The sequence below is a fragment of the Octopus sinensis genome, linkage group LG11, assembly GCF_006345805.1.
Source record: "Octopus sinensis linkage group LG11, ASM634580v1, whole genome shotgun sequence".
Taxonomy (NCBI): domain Eukaryota; kingdom Metazoa; phylum Mollusca; class Cephalopoda; order Octopoda; family Octopodidae; genus Octopus; species Octopus sinensis.
This window is the reverse complement of record NC_043007.1, coordinates 62,558,153-62,575,337: the sequence shown is the minus strand read 5'-3', so window position 1 is coordinate 62,575,337 and position 17,185 is coordinate 62,558,153. Positions and strand designations below refer to the sequence as shown.

The 17,185-nt window shown below is 33.0% G+C and overlaps 1 protein-coding gene across 2 annotated transcripts in view; it reads left to right on the top strand.

Annotated features, from left to right (window-relative positions):
* Positions 1-16,161, top strand: part of LOC115217311 (golgin subfamily A member 5) — a 42,088-nt gene extending 25,927 nt beyond the window's left edge. For both annotated transcript variants that reach the window (XM_029786963.1, XM_029786962.2), the window contains exons 4-15: positions 1,984-2,203; positions 3,045-3,168; positions 3,329-3,425; positions 5,183-5,289; positions 6,388-6,555; positions 7,167-7,295; positions 7,721-7,819; positions 8,961-9,110; positions 11,289-11,364; positions 13,387-13,483; positions 14,613-14,676; positions 15,793-16,161. In XM_029786963.1, the coding sequence (XP_029642823.1) occupies positions 1,984-2,203; positions 3,045-3,168; positions 3,329-3,425; positions 5,183-5,289; positions 6,388-6,555; positions 7,167-7,295; positions 7,721-7,819; positions 8,961-9,110; positions 11,289-11,364; positions 13,387-13,483; positions 14,613-14,676; positions 15,793-15,870 (1,409 nt within the window). In that variant the 3' untranslated portion in view covers positions 15,871-16,161. The remainder of the gene's footprint in view (positions 1-1,983; positions 2,204-3,044; positions 3,169-3,328; positions 3,426-5,182; positions 5,290-6,387; positions 6,556-7,166; positions 7,296-7,720; positions 7,820-8,960; positions 9,111-11,288; positions 11,365-13,386; positions 13,484-14,612; positions 14,677-15,792) is intronic.
* Positions 16,162-17,185: the final 1,024 nt, after the last annotated feature.

Genomic DNA, 17,185 nt, shown 5'->3' with positions numbered 1-17,185 from the left:
TCATTGCTGTTATTCATTTCACAAATCTGAATAGATACAAAATAAGGTCCTACCCTCCTTAATCTATAGTAACTAAATCTCTCTCCTAAGCAAGATTTATTTATTATAATGTCTCTTGTCCAGTTATTTACTGTCTATTACAACATCTGAACTTTAATATAGAAAATTTTTATCTTTCATTTTTGTGATTAAAAATATTGAATCTCATTTATCTTTAAGATAAAGTAGTTTCATCATTAAGTGTGTATGTATATAATTTAGAGAAAAACCTCTATTAAGCAATTCAATAGGGAAAGACGTTATTCACACTATATAAAAAAAAAAATATACTATAAAAACCTTATTCTAAATATCAATAAAAATTTATCAATTTATTATTATTATTATTATTTTTATTATTATTATTATTATTATTTTAGACCTGATGAGTGACTATATTTTTTAATCGTATTAATTTTAAATCGAATTGAATTTATTATTATTATCTATTTGAAAATATAGCCACGAAACGCGTGTAGTCAATTTTACTACTATTTATTATTTATTGTTTATGTACTTTATTGATTTTTAGAATAAGGTTTTTATAGTATATTTATTTTTTCTATATGGTGTGAATAACGTCTTTCACTATTGAATTGCTTAATAGAGGTTTTTCTCTAAATTATATACATATATTATATATTGTGAAATTTGATTTAGAATTACTAAATTGAATTTTTCCCTGTAAGTTTGAAATTACACACACACACACACATAATAATAATAATAATTCTTTTTATTTTTTTTATTAAAAATAAAAGCAATAAAAAGAATTAATTATTATTATTATGTGTGTGTGTGTGTGTATATATATATATATATATATATATATATATATATACATCTTATGTGAATATGTACTCCTTTATTTTACTTGTTATATCTTCCCTTACACTTGCGCCCTTGTATGTGTATGTGTGTATGTGTGTGTGACTATATCCTTGTGTGTTGAGTGTGTTTCGTTTTCTCTATCACTTGTAAATTTATAATAATTTTCTCCTTCATATATTCGTTTTTGCTCCTATTTTTTCTCTATGGTTTTTTCAGCTAGTGTACCTGTTGCATTATATTCTACTATACACACGTGGCCTTATTTACATTATACTTTGTCTTGACATGTTACTATTTCTTTAAATATATCTGTTAGATTTTTATTTTTTTTATTATAGTTTACTGCACATATAGACTTGCATACACATTGATATGTCTGTTTTTTTTTCTCTTTCATCTCTCACTATTATATTTTACTGTTAATTTTTCCCTTTTACTACTTGTTTGCAAATATCCGATTTATCCTAGTCTTCTCCCTTATTGTATCTTATTTTATTTTATTAAATCTTTTTGATGTCCTTCCAAAAATTCCTCACACTGATGAGAATGACAATGCATAAATTTAATTATAATTACTATGATGATAATATTTTTCTTACATATTTGTATTGTCTTTTGAAACTTGTGTATGTATTGAATCCAATTTTGTATGAAATCTAATTTTGATGTGTATATTTATACCTATAACGATATTTTTCAACTATTATTTTCATATTCTTATTACTTGCTCTAACTGTTTTTTATGAATATGATGAATCTTTATTAGAAATCACTTTTTATCTCTTTTTGGATCCCTCAAAAAGTTCAAGTTGTTCTTTTTGAACTTATTTTTTCTCTTATATATATATATATATATATATATATATATATATATATATATATATATATATATATATATAAAATGTAGACTATATATATGTATATATATATAATATATATACTATATATATCTGTGTATATGTATATATAATATATATATATATATATATACTATATTTATAATATATATATGTACTATATATATGTATATATATATGTATAATGTATGTATATATAAATATATGTATGATATATATATATCTACATACAAGCACATATTTTGCTCCTTGTCAGAATTGGAAGCTGCTTTAAAGAAGATAAATGAATACACTGTATTTGCTGCAAAAAATGACCAAATCATGCGTGAGTTACAATCTCGTGAGATGGACATACAAGAAGCACTTAACTGCAAAGATTCTCAGTTAGCTGTCTTGAAAATTCGACTGGAAGAAGCTGATTCTGATCTCAGGAGGAGCCAGAGCATGCTAGAAAAACTGGAGAAAGAAAACAATCGGTATTTAGTTATAATAAACACTACTACTGCTACCACCACTTTCTCTTCCCCCATGCCAGATAGAATCTGTTGAATCATTTTTCAATGGCTGGATGCCCTTCTCGTTGCCAAACCACACCTGAAATCCCATGGCTGGGAAGCAAACCTCTTCAGCACTCAGTCGTAATCAGTAAATATTTTTAGATGCAAATCATGTTGCATGATGTATTACGTACTTATTCTTGTACTCTTGTCAAATCTGCACCATTGGATGGTTAATTCTCCATATCTACATAGTTATGTGCTAACTGGTTGGCAGGTATGTATGCTTTTGACTGAATTAAAGCTGATTGATATAAATCTCTCTGAGGATTATAACTCCTGAACTATTAGAGCAAGACAACTACTGCTTCATCACCATATGGCCCTTGGTTCAGTCTCACTGTGTGGAACCTTGGGCAAGTGCTTTTTACTTTAGCCCCAGGTCATCTAAAGCTTTTTGAGTGGGTTTGATAGACAGAAAGAAGCCTGTTGTGTGTGTGTGTGCGTACATGCATGCATGTGTGTATCTCCTTGTCTTGTCATCATCACATGACAGTTGTAAATGGGAGTCACTGTCTTACAAGTGGAATCTTTCGTTACCAGTTTTCCGTGGAAATATTTCTGGCCAGGGGGAATCATTACCTTGCTTGGAAACAAATGAAGCTTGGCAAAAGAAGTGGCATCCAGCTGTGGAAAATGTATCTCAGTGAATTCCGCCTGACCCTTGCAATCATGAAAAAGTGTATTTTAAAACATGATGATATACAATTTATGGATTTGTTTACTCTCTATTATATTGCATAACCCTATCTTCATACAGTGTTCTGATGGATCATTCAGCTTCCAGTGGAGTCCAGAATCAGGCTTTAGAAACATTAAAGACCAGGTTATCTGAATTAGAAGATACATTAAAACGCGAACGAGAGGCTTACCAAAAAGTACAGGTAAGAAATTCTGTCGTTCTTTAAACCATAATTTAAATGTTAGTGTTAATTATTTTTATTTGTTGTAATTTTTGATCTGGAAAGGCTTTTGAATGAAAAAAGAATTTTAAATAGAACCTTAATATTTTTTTCATTGTTGTTTATTTATTATATATTTTAGGCTGAGGCTTCTGAAAGACAAAGCAGGCTGGAATATGAACAACAAGGATTGGCAGAGCAATTGAATGTTTGTCATAAAAAGATGAATGATGAGAAAGGTAGTAGAGATCTTTGATTAGTATTTTAATAAGTTCAAAATGCTTAGTGGCATTTTGTCCATACTTTACATTTCTGAGTTAAAATTCTGTTGAAGTTGTCTTTGCTATTCATCCTTTTGGGGTTGATAAAATAAGCACCAATTAAGCATGGGGATTGATGTAATTGACTTACCTCCAGCCTAAAATTGCTGGCGTAATGCCAAATTTTGAAATCAATATTCTAATAAGTTCAAAATTTTTAGTGGCATTTTGTTTGTCCTTATTTTGAGTTCAAATTCCACTGAGGTTGACTTTGCCTTTCATCCTTTCAGGGTTGATAAAATAAGTATCAGTTGAGCACCAGGGTCGATGTAGTTGACTTTCCTCTTCCTCAAAAATTCTGGGCCTTCTGCCAAAAACTGAAAAATAATTTTAATAAGTTATATATTACAGCTGTAGGGTTAAAAAATTTGTTTCCTTTCCTATGGTTTTTGTATTTTTGTTCCACTCACACTATGTGACATTTTAGATAAGTGTGTTATATTCCAGCCCTGGGCTAACCAAAGCCTTGTGAACAGATTTAGTATATGTATTGAATTTATGTGTATATATATATATAAATATATGTGTTTGTGTGTCCCTGTCTTGAATTTTCCTGACAGTTGTAAATGAGCACTGATGTTATACAAGTGGTGACATGTGTTTCCAGTCTTCTTTGGAAGTATATTCATCCATGGGAAACAGTTGAAGATAGATATCAGGAAATAATCTGCCTTGATTCATTTCGTGTGATCTAATGCAAGCATGGAAAAGTGGCTGCTAAAACAATGATGATAATATATAGATAGATAGGTGCACGCATGCACAAAAAAATAAAAAATTTCTTAGCCTGTCTCGGTCTGAAGTAAAAAGATTATGGTTTCTCTGAAGCATTCTCACCACTAGTTTCAAGAAGTTAAAAAGATTAAATAAAGGTAATAATACATTTTAGCTTTGAAAGATGAAGATTAATAGCTTTTTCAGTTTATAGTCTACTGAGGTAGAGTGGTTAATAGACAGTATAGCCTACTGACTCAAAGAGATAATCCTTAAACAGAAAAGAATTAACCTTGAACAAACACAGAACTTTGGTGAGATGCAGTTCCTTTCTTGTTTTAGTCATATTATTCTTTGATAAGAGAACCTCTTTGGCTGTAATTATTAAAATTCTTTTGGTGGTCTCTTTTGGTAAAAATCAATGCAGTGAAATAAAAATAAAATGAGTTGTGCAAGTTTGCATTGAAAAGCTGAAATATTCAATATTTCAAGGCAGTGATCTTTCTTCAAAGAAACAGTCTTCATTCTCTGCTGCATGATTCCTTCTGGAATATTGAAATATCTTCTTATGACAAATCAGTGCACCTAAGCGTTGACTTATCTATTGATATCTATTGCTGAACCACTAAGTTATGGGGATGTAAACACACCAACACCAGTTGTCAAGTGGTGGTAGGGGGACAAACACAGACACACGCAGACACACACATATGACAAGTTTCTTTCAGTTTCTGTCTACCAAATCTACTCATAATGCTTTGGTCAGCCTGAGGCTATAGTAGAAGACACTTGCCCAAGGTACCATACTGTGGGACTGAACCTGGAACCATCTGGTTGAGAAGCAAGCTTCTTACCACACAGCTACATCTGCGCCTATATATTTTTATATATATATATACACAAATATACATGTATATAAATGTTTGCTTATTATATACACATAAATCGTATTTTAATTGTAGGAAAATCAGCTGACCTCACACAACAATTGAAGACAGTGAAAATGAATTTGGAAGGGGCCAGGCAAGAACTTTCTGACTATAAGGAAAAAGCATCCAGAATTCTTCAGGTCAGTGCCATTTTAGTTCTGAATGAACCTTTGGCTATCCTGTCTCTATCATCTCTGATTATTTCAGTTATATACGTTCACCTGTCCTTAACTTCCTCTTACTTTTATTTTTAGTTTTGTTTCCTATGACTTGACTTTGTTAAGAAAACATTTTTATCATTGAGATGAAATATCACTGTTCTATATTTAAGAGATGAGGAATTATGTACATTATTTAAATTTGATGGATATTTATCCTCATCTTGTTTGTTGTTAACACAACTTTTCGGCTGATATACCCTCCAGCCTTCATCAGGTGTCATGGGGAAATTTCGAACCTGGGTTAATAACATCGAAAAATACCTTAGGAATGAGAACCCAGGTTCAAAATTTCCCCAAGACACCTGATGAAGGCTGAAGGGTACATCAGCCAAAACATTGTGTTAACAACAAACAAGATGAGGACAAATATCTGTCAAATGCAAATAATGTAAATTAAAGTTGTAGGTGAGAAGTTTGCTTCGCAACCATGTGGTCTTGAGTTTTGCCCCACATGTGGTACCTTGGGCAAATACCTTCTACTACAGTCCTGAGCTGACCAAAACCTTGTAAGTGGATTTGGTAGATGGAAACTGAAAGAAGCCCATTGTATGTATGTGTATCATCATCATTGTTTAACGTCCTTTTTCCATGCTAGCACGGGTTGGACGGTTCGACCGGGGTCTGGGAAGCCAGGGGCTGCACCAGGCTCCAGTCTGATCTGGCAATGTTTCTACAGCTGGATGCCCTTATATAATTTGTGCTATGTGTATAAGCAATGCATGTTACCAGAATTTATGTCTCAAGAAAAAAAAAACTGCCTCAGCAAATTTCGTCTGGCCTATGCAAGCATGGAAAAAAGGATGTTAAACAATGACGATAATGATATTGAACCATCATGACTTGTGTGATGGCACTTCCTATTTAACTGTACTACATGTATGCTTAATATATATTTCAAGCTCTTAATTTTGTATTTGAGAAAGTGTATATGCAAACTGTATTTATATTTATCTAAAATCATGTTTAATGTATTTACAATTTAGCCAAAACTATAACACTTGAATTTCTGTCCTACAGTCTAAAGAGCGTCTCATTGCCAGTTTACGCAATGGCTCAGATGAATCTGATGACAGCAGAGGGGTGTCTACAGAAGAATTTAATTCAGTCAGAAGTGAACGAGATATGTACAGAGATGAGTTACAGCAAATTAAGTTGAGCTCAGAAAATGCTAAAGTTGAATTACAGGTTAGTTGTTTGATGTTTTTATAATCATCTAATTTAAGGATGTGTGGTTAAGAAGTTCATCTCTCAACTATAAGGTTTCGGGTAGGCAACTATCTTTGACAAAAACACCAGATTGACCAAGGCCTTGACTGAATTCGGTTGTTGGACACTGAAAAAAGGCTGCTGTATGCATGTGGGGATGTGTCCTGTGCAGTTGTTGTAAATGAGTGCCACCATTATGCAAATAGTGTTCTTCATCTCCAGTCTTCCATTTCTAGCTATGAGGAAATATTATGTTGCTTGTAAACAGATGATGGTTGTTAACAGATGTATATAAAATACAAAAAGGAAGAAAAAGAAAAAGAATCAATGTTTTCCTCTCCTAAAAGAACTATATAGTTATCCTCTTTTGAGGTCTACCAGCCTCATTTTGCAACTTTGTTCTCTGTTCTTAAATTTCTATAAAAATGTATCATCCAAAACACAATTTCATCTTTTCAAGGTAAATACTAATTATTATCTAACATCACTTTATGCCATCTGAAAGATATAACTCCTATCTCAGGTTTTGTGTGTTCCTTGGAAATAATACTGTTAGAAAAGCTAACTTTTTGCCTTAACTTTTGTTGAAGGATATTGAATCTCAACTACATTTGGATCGGGAATCTCATCGGGAAGAAATAGACTTGTTGCAGGACCAACTGGTTGATGAACGACGCATCAAAGAGGAAACTGAACAAGATTTGTTGAAACAAAAGAAGGTGAGCAAATTAGAATCCTTGTTTTGTTTTTGGTTTACTTGTTTATCTAGTGGAGGCACATGGCTTAATGGTTTGAAGAATTTAGTCATGATTGTAAGGTCACAAGTTCGATTCCTAGTGGTGTAATTTCATGAGCAGGCTGTTCTGTTAATTGGAACAACTAGAACACTTGTCATAAACAACGGAGTGTCTGTAGCACTTGTTTATCTATTTTTTTCATATTTTTGTCTTTATTTCCCTGTCCCTTGTTACTTTATATTTTAACAGTTGACTTCTCTGGAATTTTCTTTTTCTTTTTTTACTATTTTAGTGTTATGTATTTTGGGAAAAGTCATGAACACTATAACTTCCATATTTTCTTCTTTTTCCATATAATTATGGGGCTCTATATCTATCTCAGTAACCATTTTATTTTGCCAATCCAGGAACTACACTATACCTTGGAAGAGCTCCATAAGCAGAAGGCACTGTTCCATAGCAAACTCAAAGAAAGAGATGAGGAAGTCGATAACTTGAAAAATCAGGTAAGATAAAGCAAAAATAAGATCTCATTAACTTTTTTAGAAATGATGACTTGTGAATGTTTCTTCACTGAAGATGATGGAACTATTTTTAAGAGATAAAAAAAGAGTAATAATTTTTTTAAATTGATAATAAAATCTGAATCTCAGTATGGATTTGAAATAGTATGGGATACAAGATAGTATCTCAAAAGTATTCTTGAAGTGATCAGTTTTGTCTTTTTACTAGCATAGGTTAGGTGATAGATTCATCTTGTCATCTTAGAAAGATCAACTGAAAATTCAGTGTAGTCTTTTGCATAGTAAAAATTGGCAAAGTTCCTAACTAGATGTTTTGCTGGTATCTAGTTTCATTCTTTGTGTTTTTAAGTTCAAATTCTGTCCATGTCAGTTTTGCTATTCATTTCTGTAATGTTAGTTGACTCTAACATTCTCTTTCAATAAAATGGTTCACTTGTACTGAAAAATAAATTTGATATTTCCTATTTTATTCAGAAATGTTAGTAGAGACTTTTGGAGCTTAAGTTTGCTTTTCTATTTTTTCTGCAATATAATTTATTTTATTTTGATATTTTTGCATTAAATATAATTTAGTCTCATTTGTCTTAGTTTCATTTTAATTCCTGATAGGATAAACTTTGCCTTTTATTCCACTGAAGTTCATTGAGTTTAATTTTAAAAAAACAACTTTTTGCTTTATTAGAAATCAATATTCTTAACTGAAATTAAAATGGCAAGCTGGCAAAAAAGCATTACCACACCCAGAAAAATGCTTCACAGCATTTCTTCTGACTTTACAATCTGGTGTTGACTTTGCCTTTCATCCTTTTGGGGTTGATAAAATAAGTACCAGTTGAACACTGGGATTAATGTAATCAACTTATCCACTCCCCCAAAATTACTGGCCTTGTGCCAAAGTTTGAAATCAATATTCTTAATTGAAACAGTGTCCAAAAACTAGTTTCAATATCTTGTTGAAGCCAATTTATTTGTCACTAATGTCCTTGTGAAACCTCCCATTTCTCTGTTGTTTATCAAAAACCTTGATATTTGTAAGAAATAATTATCAAAAATGCACATTTTGAATCTTTGTTGTTTTTTTTTACTTCCCCAAAATAAATTTTTTTAAATCTTTATTTTATAGTTAATGACAAAAAGCCTACATTCAAATACAGAGGATGAATTGGAGTCCAGAGTACGCACACTCACAGAAAGTCTCATTCAGAAACAGACTGTTCTGGAAGCCATAAGCACAGAAAAAAACTCACTGTCTCTTCAACTGGAAAGGCTTGAGGTATGACATATTAATTATTACAGTTCTGGTTTTTACTACAGAAAATCTCATCTGTAACAAAACTAAGTTTGCTATTCACCATAAATTACCTCATTATCAGTTTTATCCTTTTTGTGTCTCATTCTGTGTGATTTTTTGAGATAAATATCTTTGAAGGAATGGCTTCTTGTTTAACCATGAAGTAAAAATTTTAAATGTTGATCCCTTTAGCTTGTCAGTATAATATATTCAATTTTGTCTTATTTCTCTGAAATTCAGTAAAATAATACGAGGTGGTATCAAAACGTTCCCAGACTAGTTATGTTTAATAAAAAATAACTTATTTATCTAAGTTTTAACATGATCTCCTTTGAAATAGTCACCTTGCACAGCAATACACGAGTCCCAGCATTCCTGCCACTTTCGAAATCCAACCTGGAAGGCAGTAAAGGACCTTCTGTGATTTGCTCTGGATTGCAACAACAGTCTTTTCATCTTGGGGAAGGGATGGAAGTCTGCAGGTGCTAAATCTGGTAAATAGGGCGGGTGCGGAAGCATTACAATGTTTTTGTTGAGTAACTCACAACTGAAGAGAGCTAGGGGACAGTCTGTTGTCATGAAGAATCGAATACTTCACGCTCCACAGATCTGGTTGCTTTTGCCAAATATCCTGCCTCAAATGCTTCAAAATGTTGCAGTAGGACTCTTGATTAACTCTTAGGGGACGAATTCTTGATGTACAACACCACAGATTTCGAAGAAACAATGTGCATGCTCTTTATTGAGCTGCGGTTCTGTCATGCCTTCTTCAGTTGTGGAAATGAAGGGCTCTTCCTTTGTGACAACTGCTGCTTTGTCTCAAGGTCGTACCTGTGGACTCAATTCGTCACCAGTGGTGATCTGTGATATGAAGGATGGGTCATTAGTGGCATGCTGATGGAGATTTTGACAAACTTCAATGTGTTGTTCTTTCGGTTCATTACTTAGCAGGCAGGGGACAAACTTGGCAGAGCCATGCCGCATGTTAAATTCAGACATTAGGATTGCCTGCATGGACCCATATAATAAATCAACAGTATCAGCAGTGTCATTGATTGTCTTCTGACAATCCTCATGCACAAGCTAAATTTTCTCCACATTTCCATGGGTGACACATGTGGCAGGTCTTCTAGATTGCTTATTGTCTTCCAGGGATGTTCTTCCACTTTTGAGGCACTTATGCCCCTTGAAACATTGTGTACGATCCATTGACTCATTGCTGTAAGCTTGCTTAATGTCTCTGTAGTAGACTTCTGAAGTTTAAAACTAAATTTCACATTGGCTCTTTGTTCTAACTTCCTGTCCATGACAAAATCGCAGACTACAGCATACATGTGATCACAAAAACACAAATTTCACAACTTGTGAAGTAAGCACAATGATGTCACTCAGCACACTGCTTCATGAAGGTTACTGCTAGCTCTCACTGTGCATGCAACCATGTGCTGCTATCTTTTGGCGCACTACATAACTAGTCCAGGAACTTTTTGATACCATCTCGTACTAACATTGCAGGGCAGATATCTGTATAACTTTCTTTAGAAAAGTCCCTTAGGAGAATAAGATACTTTACTTAAGAATTTAAAGTGACATCTTTGGAACTTGTAGTCTTCAAGAAGAGAGAATATATAAAGTTTAAGTGTTTTGGATAGAAAAGACCCCAGAAAATATATTTGTGTTTTTATATTTCCATACATGTGTTTAAGTCTATGCTCAGTTTGTGTGTGTATGGTTATGTAAATCTCTCTCTCTTTCTCTCTCTCTCTCTCTCTCTCTCTCTATATATATATATATATATATATATATATATATATATAATATATATATATATATTTATTCATACAGAGAGTGTATATTTCAGATTGTAGTTTTCTACTCATACCTTGTGTAGTTGTACAAATTTAGGTGTCAGTATTTGAACAAGTATATTAAATATTATTAAATGATTGGAAGCCTGTTTTTGCTAACAAATATAGCTTAGCTTGAAGGTTAGACCTGTGACATTAAAACTATTGATTGAGATAAGTGTAGTGGTATCAATTACTTATATGATGACATAAATTCAATGCTGACAGCTGGGTTTAAAAATTCAATTACATCTCGCCTCCTTTACCTCCCTGAATTGTGTGTTTCAAATACCACTTTACTTCTTTTTGACAGCAACAATATAAAGATGTCCAGATGTCTATAGGACGTACCACTTCCACTGGAATATCTGTCAATGAAAATGAAGATGGTGAGTATTTAAAATAAAATTCTTCCTGTGAGTCACAACCATTTAAATCAATAGACCTACAGCTTACTGGCTAAAGATCATTGCTTCATATCTTATTTCAGGCAGGGAGACTTAAAATCTCAGTCACTCAGCATACCTATTAGCTAACATGGAGGAGAAGTGCACAGTGACAGCAGTGATGAGAGAAGCACTGAGCTTTAATAGTTAGCTGAACCATGATTTAATTTTGTTCATGGATTTGGAGACAACAAAAAATACCTATTGGTTTATCTTAGATGATAGAAATAACTTTTCTTAATGAGAATATCAAAGAAACTTTTTGAATTTGCATAACTAAATATTAAAGTAAGGAAATAAGATAAAATTTGACCAAAATTCCCTTTTGTTTCAAGACCGAGACTTTGTTAGTCCAATTTTACTATGATTCAACTTGGGATATTTTCAGTCATCATTAGCTAATTTGAAATAAAGTTATCTCTAGCTCATTATCTTCTAGGATTTTGCTGGGTTGGTTGGATATATATATATACATATATATCCTGCAATTATATGGATAATCAGTAACATCGTAGGACCTTACTACCATACCATTTGTTGGTGTTTTGTTGTCCCAAAGCAGGACGCTATTTAGAATATATTGGGTCATCTCATAAATAATGTGGTTTTCTTATACTTCTTTTATTTTTCAAAATTAAAATAAACGATGTTCTCTTTTTAATCTAAAATATACTCTCCTTCATTTTCTACAATGCTCTTCCATCTATCTAGTAGACTTGCTAGGCTCCTCTTCCAAAATTCACTTGTCTGTGATAGAAAATACTCCTCCACTACTGTTCTGACCTCGTCTACAGAATTCATATTTTTTACATCCAAATGATTGCAGAATAAATGATAATCAGATGGGGCAATGTCTGGCGAATATGGTGGGTGGGGTATTGTTTCCCATTCAAACTGCTCCAAACCTTTGGAATGTCATCCTTGCTGTATGCAGTCAAGCAGCATCCATTGGAAGAACACCTTTTGTATTGAAACCAAAGATGGTCATTTTTCTTCTAACACTGACTTAAGCTGCTCATAGTAAATCTCCTTTGTTATTTGGTTTGAGTTCAAAGTAGACTAAATCTTTCATATCCCACCAAACAGATAACAACACGTTACGTGGGTGAAGACTTCTTTATCCTGGGGTGCCAATGTTTCTTCTTTCCTTACTCACTGTCTTCAGTGCTTGACATTTTTATAGGGAACCCATTTCGTGTCACCAGTCACTATTCAGTCCAAAACAGGTTCATTCATGAGACGTGACACAAAAAAAGCACACATTCACTCCCTGCATGTGATTAGACTCAGAACGTTTGTGAGGAATCCATTGATCTAATTTGCTGACTTTTCTGATGGCATGCAGGTGTTGACAAATGATTGAATAACCAAATTCAAGCTTCTCTGCTAGTTCCTCAACAGTTATGATGGGATTTTTTCCACCAGGCTTTGCAGGATGTTCTTGTCGAGCTCTACAGATCCTCCAGGATGAGGCTCATCTTCTAGGCTGTAGTTTCCAGCTAGGAATTTCTGGAGCTACCATTGACACTGGCTTACATTTATTGTCCAATCCTCATTAATATTCCTCACACTTTCCATTGTGTTGTTGCCTTTATTGAACTCATAAAGCAAAATGTGCCAAATATGCTCCTTTGTCACTTACATTATAGCTTTGAAAAAACAACTGTTAAAATTGAACTGCACTCTTTAAAACTTGCACTAAGAATAAGGACAAAGTAAAATTACTACCTGCTTTTATAGTAAGTTGGTGCAAGTAATTTATCCCTTACCCCTCTGACTTTTAGGTCATGCAGTTGAAAAACTGCATTATTTATGGGTTGACCCAATATATAAGAACTTCTGGGGAAATTTTTGTTTTTTGATTGATTGATAGCTTATCCAGAGAAAGATTTATCTCATCCAATTACTGTTACACATTTTGTTATCATTTCCATGGATAATGACCATGTTTTCATTTTATTGTAGTTCGACAGAGACTGCCATTGTTTTTAAGGGAGGCTGCCACAGACCATGAAATGACGCGTCGTATGAAGCGAGCTGCAAATACCATTGATAAATTTAGGTAAGTTTTTTTTTTTCTTCAAAATGTTGTTGTCCCTTCCTACCTTGAAGTCTAGAAGTTATGATTTCTAGCTTTCATCCTGGTGATTCAGATTTAATTCCTATCATTAAAATGCTAACAAGCCAGTAATTGAATTTTATGTAGTCCTTGAATTTGCTTGAAATAGTAGCCAAATCTCTCTCACGCCATCATCCTTCAAGTGATGAAAGACCATATTGTATGATGTAGTCTGAGATAAAATGTCTAAATAGGCAGGATGGTCATGGCTAGAATGCTTTTGACCATAGCTCTTTTCAGGTCTGATTCAGGACTAAACAATACTTGACCATTTCTTTTTTGTTTCATTAAAATATTTCTGATAAAAAGGAAAATATGGTGGGTCATTAAACATTGATGAAGTAAATGCTATCCACAGATACTGTGGCTTGATAATTACGTTGAATTATAATTCTGTAGAATTAAAATCTCAGCAAAATACATCATCCTTAATTTATCTATTTTTGAAGAGGGGAGGAATATGTGCATCTATGCATGCATACACACACACACACTTTTACACACTATACCATTTTTAAAACATATATAAAATATCATTATGTTGGTTTCAAATTTTGGCACAAGGCCAGCAATTTTGGGGGAAAGTGGTAAGTCAGTTACATTGACCCTAATATTCAACTGGGACTTATTCTATTGACCCCAAAAGGACAAGAGGCAAAGTCTACCTTAGCAAAATTTGAACTCAGAATGTAGAGACAGACAAAATGCCACTAAGCATTTCACTTGGCATGTTAACAATTCTGCCAGCTTGCCACATCATTATATTGAATGCTATTTATATAGAAAGAAATTATAAATATAGTTATTTAGAATTTCTTTCTTTGTAATCTGTTTAAACAATAACTCTATGATCTGGTTTTGCTAATTAGGCACTTGGCATATATCTCCATGGTTTTTGAGATGTACATATTGCATCACATAATTTCATTCCTCCCATCTCTCTATGCTTAGGAAGATTTTTATGTATTTTATTTATAATTTGCTATGAAATTGAAAAGAAAATACAATGGATTTATCGTTAAACATTTTGGCAAATGCCTATTCTACATTTTTTCTTCTTTCATGCTTCCAGTGTAAGATTAGGAGTTTTTCTACGCAGATACCCCATTGCACGAGTATTTGTGATAGTTTACATGGTAAGTGATTTCTTCTGAATTTTACTCCATTTTTCTGAGTAACTGGAACTATACCAACAGTCTTTTATGTATCCTATACAGAAGGGTTTAGTGTGGTTAACATAAAATTTGAATTGTTACAAAATTGTTGTTAGAGACTTCTGGAAATATGGCTGGTAAGGGACTTACTGAGAGATGTCATCATCATCATCATCATCATTTTTATGTCCACTTTTCTAGCTTGCATGGGTTGGATGGAGTTTTGTTGTAGCATATTTTGTACAGCCCCTTCTGTCATTAACCCTCACCTGTTTCCATGTAAGTCAATACTTTCCCTTTACCAGACCACTTGCATGACAGTGACAGCTATCACATTATGTTAAGGCAAGAAGACAGAAAGACATGCACATGCACATATGTACGTACATACATACATATGCACACACCCATATGTACATATATACTACAAACATGCATGCATACATACACACATGTACATACATAAATTATATAAACATGCGTATGTACATACAAACATGCATGCATGTTTATTCACATTTTTTTGAATTAATCATGTATTATCTGATAGCTTTGAGATTTTGATGATGTGATTGTTTATTTTTAGAATGACATTGTTAGGTCATGTGAGGGACTGGATCTGGCCAGTTTGAACATAAAACAAGGTAGAATATTTGGGTCTGATTTAGCTGGTTTAAATGTTAAAGGGTTAAATAAGGATTGGTTTCGATGTTTAGCATGGGGTCTATGAAATAAGCGAGATGAATGAGAAAGGAGAGTTTAGTGTACTAAGGAGCTGTAAGCATCAGTCGTTTAAAGTCATCAACTTTAGAGGAGTAGAGGTAATTTGCAAGAAAAGAATTGCATGACAAAGACAGAAGAGACAAAGATAGAAAACTGGGTTAAAGTGATGGTAGATATGATCAAGAGCTGAACAAGTTCCAGTAGCACATGGCTTCGAAATTAAAAAAAAAGGACTAAATTGTAGAAAATAAAAAGCAAAAAGAATCTTAATTTTGACTTTCAATTTCAAATATTTTCTTTTCCTATTTTTGTTTTGTTTTGAAAAATATTCTTAAACTCCTTATTTATTTTTCATTTTATTTTTATTTTTTTCAGGCCTTATTACACCTATGGGTAATGGTGGTTCTGCTGACATATAAACCAGAGATCCATAATTCCAACTTTCCAAATTAAAATAACTGACACTTTTCAGTTGTGTTTCAACTGGTGTTTGTAAATATTTGTATAAAAGAAAACAAACAAAATGAGGGTTACAAAATGGATGTTTTTTTTTGTTTTTTTTTTCCACAAATAAGCTGGAATAGAAGAAGAAAGTGATGCTTTTTAATGGCAGTGATAGTGATGTCTCTACTGCAACCTGTGGTTTTTCTTTTCTTTGTGGTTTGCTCCAAATTATATTTGAAGCAATATTAATATATTCTGGAGAAATAATATATATATAAAGTCTCTCTTTCTCTGACTATATCTCTGCTTTGTTCTCTCTCTTTCTGTCTCATTTTCTCTCTTACACACACACATAAATGCAGTATGGACACAATATGTAACTTTTATGCTGGGAAAATGTTCAATAATGAAATGCTGCTCTGGAACTCTCTCTCTTACCACAAATATTTTTAAAATTGTTTTTTTTTTTTGTTTCTCTTTTGTGGTTTAGTTCCTTGATACATTTGTTTGATAACCTCGGGACATTTTTATGTGATAAAAAGTATTTTTAAAAAGTTACTGAAGATAACTATGAAACTAACAACACGTTGCAAATTGGCTATTGAAAATGATGATGGTAATGTAGCACATTGGACAAAATGCCTAGCAGCATTTCTTTCCAGTGCATTATGTACTGAGTTCAAATCCCACTAAGGTTAACTTTGCCTTTCAACCTTTCAGAATTGATAAAATAAGTACCAGTCAAGTACGGGGGGGTTCAATGTAATCAGCTCTCCCCACCCCCTTAAAATTATCAGCCTTATGCTAAGATTAGAAAGAAATTATTATTATTATTTCTCTTTATCATAAGCTTTGTTGGAGCTCCTGGAGTCTTACATAAATAGTGGGCTTGCTACCTGCAGCCTACAGTACCATGCTATCTAATACCTTCCTGATTATTCTGATTATTCTTCTTATTATTATTATCATTAAGGTGGTGAGCTAGCAGAATCATTAACACGCTGGTGACATTTCACCCGTCTTTACATTCTGAGTTGAAATTCCCTGAAGTTGACTTTGCCTTCCATCCTTTCAGGGTCGATAAAATAAGTACCAGTTGAACACTAGGATCGATGTAATCGACTTACTCCCCACTCCTCGACATTGCTGGCCTTGTACCAAAATTTGAAACCATCATAATTATTATTATTATTAAGGCGGTGTGCTGGCAGAATCGTTAGCATGCTGGACGAAATGCTTAGCAGTATTTCATATGTCTTCATGTTCTGAGTTTAAATTCTGCCAAGGTCAACTTTGCCTTTCATCCTTTCAGAGTCGATAAATT